General features: G+C 58.5%; 1 protein-coding gene across 1 annotated transcript; it reads right to left on the bottom strand.

Moving 5' to 3' along the window:
• Window positions 1-423: 423 nt before the first annotated feature.
• FZD10 (frizzled class receptor 10) lies at window positions 424-3,100 on the bottom strand. Its single transcript, XM_005889574.2, has one exon. The coding sequence runs from the start codon at window positions 3,005-3,007 to the stop codon at window positions 1,262-1,264; it is 1,746 nt and encodes a 581-aa protein (XP_005889636.2). The 5' UTR covers window positions 3,008-3,100; the 3' UTR covers window positions 424-1,261.
• Between the last annotated feature and the right edge of the window lie 1,754 nt (window positions 3,101-4,854).

The raw sequence follows: 4,854 nt of genomic DNA, 5'->3' as shown, positions 1-4,854 counted from the left end.
ACTTTGGGATCTGTCCATTTGCCATTTCACAGAGATAACCAATGATCTGTAGACAGAAATGCACACTCGGGATTTGCATGAAAAGTAAACAGAGGGAGAAAGTTTTCTCTGTTCTTCCCACTCAGAGAAGGGTCCCGTCACAACACACAAGGGACCAGCACCAAACTAAAGAACATTTTTTATTTTTAATAAAATAGTGGAGCATGAAAAATATCATATATGACAAATAGACACCAGCAAGACCACTCTTTCCTGGCACCTCCTGGTGAGGAGAATTAACTCCACCTTTTGTAGACAGGCTTCTGGGCTCTATTCATGGAAACCATTTGTTTAATAATAGAAAGAGTCAATAAGCCCTTTGGGCACTTTTGAATCATCCCTCTCCCCTCTCCGCCCCCCCAACCCTTCTACAAATCAGTCCAAACGTGTATCACATAGGCTTGGTTTCCATTAAAAAGCCACAAACTGTAAAACTAAAAGGGTTCTGAGGGCTGGGCCCCTTAGTTCTTTTGTTAGCATACTTCTTTTGTTGTCTTTACTACAGCAAAATACTTGTTTCTCTTTTGATTTTTATGGAAAGAAAAAGAAATGTATTGCACATCGTTGGCACTGTACCAATACGAGGTTAGATGGAAGTTTCTATCTGGGAGAAAGACCCATTTGTGGAGGCTGGAGTCTATTTTAAGGGACTCCACATCCACTGGAGCGTGCTGAGCTGTCAGGCCTTCTCTTTCTTCCTGTTTGCACAGTAGTTGCTGTCTACAAGCGGCCTTCTGAGGGTGGGCCCCTGGGATGGCTAGCCTGCAAGAGATGGCATCTCTCTCCCTCTTTGCAACTCAGCAGAGGCTCTTTAATTTGCAAAGAAGTTATCTCTTCCCTGATTTGTAAATGGATAGCAAAGCCAACTCAAACATACAGATGTATATTTATGGAAGGTTCTAAACAAAAGTTTTCTTCTGGGGGCCTGAATCAACTATGCTACCACAAATTAGTTACACAAGAGGCTATTTAACTGGGAGGGCTCTCCTTCGCAGAAGACAAAAACCATGCCCTTTAAGTACATTTGGACTTTCAGTGTATCACAGCATCCTGAATTTCAGAGTAAAAACTTTTTATTTTTTTTTCTTTTACTTTTATTAAAAAAAAAAAAAAAAAAAAACAAGCAACCAACCAACAGAGAAAAGCACCATGTTTTGGCTCTGACAGCCACTGAATCCTCTCTGGGAAAGTTTTCCAATCCTGCCATCCCTCCAAGCCCCATTTACACACAGGTGGGAGGCTGGGCGGGGATTTCATATTTCCCCAAATGGGTTTTGGGGGGATGCTGGGCTTTTTTGTAAATTCCACTGCTGGTGATCACGCTGGCCGGTTTTCTCCGGCTCTTTTTCTTGAACCTGCGGCTGCAAACGTTCTGCCAGGACTGCAGAGTCTTAGATGTCCAGACCCACATGCCACTGGTGATGCCCACCACCAGCAGCATGAAAATCTTCACCATGAAGATCTCCACCGCGGGGATGGAGGTGGCCATCAGACAGTCCAGGTTTTTAGTCTGGTTGTTCATTTTGCACTTGTGCTGCGTGGCCAGGACTTTCCAGTACTCCACGTTGAGGCGTTCGTAAAAGTAGCAGGCAATCACACAAGTGGCCGGCACCGTGTAGAGCACGGAGAAGACCCCGATCCGCACCATGAGTTTCTCGAGCTTGTCCGTGTTCTCCCCACCCGTTTTCATCACCCTCCGGATGTGGAAAAGGGCCACGAAGCCCGAGAGGATAAAGGAAGTGCCGATGATGAGGTAACAGGCCAGGGGGATGAGCACGAAGCCGGTGAGGGCGTTGATGTCCATGTTGCCCACATAGCAGACGCCGGTCAGCTCGTCCCCCGCGACCCGGCGCATCACCAGGATCAGGATGGTCTTCACGGCCGGAATGGCCCAGGCGGCCAGATGGAAGTAGCTGCTGTTGGCCTCGATGGCCTCGTGGCCCCACTTCTTGCCCGCGGCCAGGAACCAGGTGAGGGTGAGAATCACCCACCACAGGGAGCTGGCCATGCCGAAGTAGTAAAGGACCAGGAAGACCAGGGTGCAGCCCGTGCTCTCCAGGCCCTCCTGGATGACATAGAGCTGTCCGCTGTCCCGGTCGCAGGCGATGCTCTCGGCGCCCGCAAAGAGGCGGATGATGTAGCCCACCGAGTAGACGCAGTAGCACATGGACAGGAAGATGATGGGGCGCTCCGGGTACCGGAAGCGCGCTGGGTCGATGAGGAAGGTGAGCACGGTGAAGGCGCTGGAGAAGAAGCAGAGCACGGACCAGACAGCCAGCCAGACTACCGCGAAGCGCTTGTCGTCGCGGCTCCAGTACACGTCCACGCCGGGCGTGCAGAGCGGCGCGCACGACGCACTCTTCTCCACGTGGTGAAACTTGCCCGGGTTGTCGCAGCCGGCTCGCCCCGGCCCCCCATCCTTCAGCTGGTGCTCCTGCGCGCTGTGGGGTCGCTGCGGCCTTAAGAGCGGCGGAAACATGCCCGAGCCCCGCGCGGGCTCGTCAGAGCCGTTGTTGGGCGCCTCCATGCACAGGTAATTGGGGTCGTTCTTGTTGGGGAGTTTGCTGCAGTCCAGGGAGTCGGGCCACTTGAAGTTGAACTGCTCCATGATCGGGGAGCACTTTAGCCGGGCCTGCTCGCACATGACCCGGCAGGCGGGGATGGGGGTGGAGACTTGCTCGGTGCACATGGGCGCGTACAGGGAGCACAGAAAGAAGCGGAGGTGGCCGTGGCAGCCGTACTCCACCAGCGGCGCGAACTCGTGCAGCTGGATGGCGGCCTCGCGCTGATTCTCATGGCCCATCAGGTTGGGCATGCGGGTCATGTTGTAGCCAATGTCCTTGCACATCGGGATCTCGATGGGCTGGCACTTGCCGTCGCCCGGCCGCTCCATGTCCATAGAGCTGATGGCAGCACACGAGCCCATCACCTGCAGGACTAGCCACAGGCGGGGGCCCGGACGCTGCATGGTGGCGTCGGAGGTGCCCCGGCGGGGAGGTCCGCCGCCCTCAGAGCAGCCGCTCCCAGGCTCGGGCTGCCGGCCCCGGCTCCTCGTCCCCGCTCCGGCTCCCGCCCATGCCCGCCCTGCCCAGCCCAGCCCCGCCCGAGCGGTGCGCACAGCGCCCCCCGGCCCCGCTCTCCGCGCCCGCCTCCGCCGAGGTGGAGCCGCTGAAGAGAGGAGCAAAGTTTGCGAACAATACCGGGAAGCGAGAGGAGCCCCGCAGCTCTCGGCGCGCGACCGGCTTGGGCTGCAACTCACGGCCGCCGCCGCCGCAAACTTTGGCTTCTCGTGGGAGCGCGCGGAGAGGGCGGGCGGCGCGGGCGCACCGGAGCCGGCGACTCGCGGCGGCTCCGCCCTCCCCGCGCCGGCCTCGGCCCGGCTCGGCCCGCAGCCGTTCGGAGTCCGGTCCCGGGCTGAGCAGTCTCGCAAACAGGCAAAGTGGGAAAAAGCAGAGCGCTGACAGGCCCCGCCCCCGTGCCGCGCGCCCCGCCCCGCCGCTGCTTTGCATGAGAAAGCGCAGCGCCCGGCCCCCAGATCTTGCCACCGCCCCGGCCCCCGGCCTCGCGTCGCCGCCCTCTCGTGCGTCCCGCCCGCTGCTCCTTCGCCTTCTGCGCCAGCCTCCAACTTGGCCTCCCGTCGCCTCCCCGCCTGCGCTCCCTTTCTCGGGGCGCCCCCGGCCTCGTCCCCCGCAGCCCAAGGGCGCCGGGGTTACTGGAAGTTCGGAGACTGGCCGGAGGAAGGGGTGGGCTGGTCTAAGTCAGGCTAGGGGCTTATCTCGCCTGATTTTTATGGTGGGTCCCCGGCCGAGGCAGCTTTCAAAGCGAGGTGGGATTTGCGTTTTATGGCCTCGGCCATAAAGTGGCCCCTTAGCTTGTAAAGCTGCCCGCATCTTCCCGAGGCTGCGGAGTTACCAGGCCTGCGTCGGGGCTCCGGCTCCGGGGAGGGGGGTCTCTTTGAAATTTCAAAGAGAAGCGCTAAGGGCAGGGGGAGGGGCTCTGGGAATCTAGATTTTAGGGCCGCTGCTCCGAGGTCTCCGCGAAGAAGGCGGGGAGGGGGAAGGGCGGGCAGCTTCCTAGGACTCTGAGGTCCCACCCCCCCCTAACCCCCGGCCTCGGGAAGCCGGGGGCTTGGTTTGTAGAAGGGTGACCCCCCGCCCCCACCAGAGCCGCTGAGTTGAGGGGCCTCGCGCCAGGCAGGCCTGGTAATTTCTTCTAGGCGGCTGAGTTTATTTATTATAGGAAGTCATTCGCTCGTCGGGTATTTATATTATTTGGCGAGTGATTTGCCCGGCCTGCTCCCTCCTTGACTGCGGACCCGCGGGATGCTGCGCAGTTGGAGGTGGGAGGGCGCTGAGTCAGCTCTTTTCGAGGGTCCCCAACTCCCCGGGAAAGGGGAGACGCCCATGCCTCGCTCAGTTTTCTTAAAAAGTGGGGGAGTGTCCCGGCCCAGTGCCCTTAGAGCACGCCCTTCGGATGGGGGCGAGTTCGGGACAGAGTCACTTAGGCCACACACACACACACCCGAACCTGGGCGGGCGCGGTGGGCGCGGATGCCCACGCCCCACTTCCAAAGAAGCGCTTCACCTGGCTTCCCGTATTAACCCTTCAGTAAACAGTACCCCTCGGAGGTGGCCGGGTCTCTCTCCTCTTAGACGCTCTCGAGGTCGGAATCTTTGAAAGTTTCCCTGAAACTCCCAGGACCACGCATAGGGGGTCCGTTGGAGGACTTAACCGAGCCGGAGGAGAGGTCACAGGAGCCGGCCCTGTGCGCAGGGGTCTCCTTTTTCTTCCTCCCTTTCTGAGGTTAGCACTCTG

Source organism: Bos mutus, chromosome 17, assembly GCF_027580195.1.
Source record: "Bos mutus isolate GX-2022 chromosome 17, NWIPB_WYAK_1.1, whole genome shotgun sequence".
Lineage (NCBI taxonomy): Eukaryota > Metazoa > Chordata > Mammalia > Artiodactyla > Bovidae > Bos > Bos mutus.
This window is presented reverse-complemented; position numbering and strand designations above follow the sequence as displayed.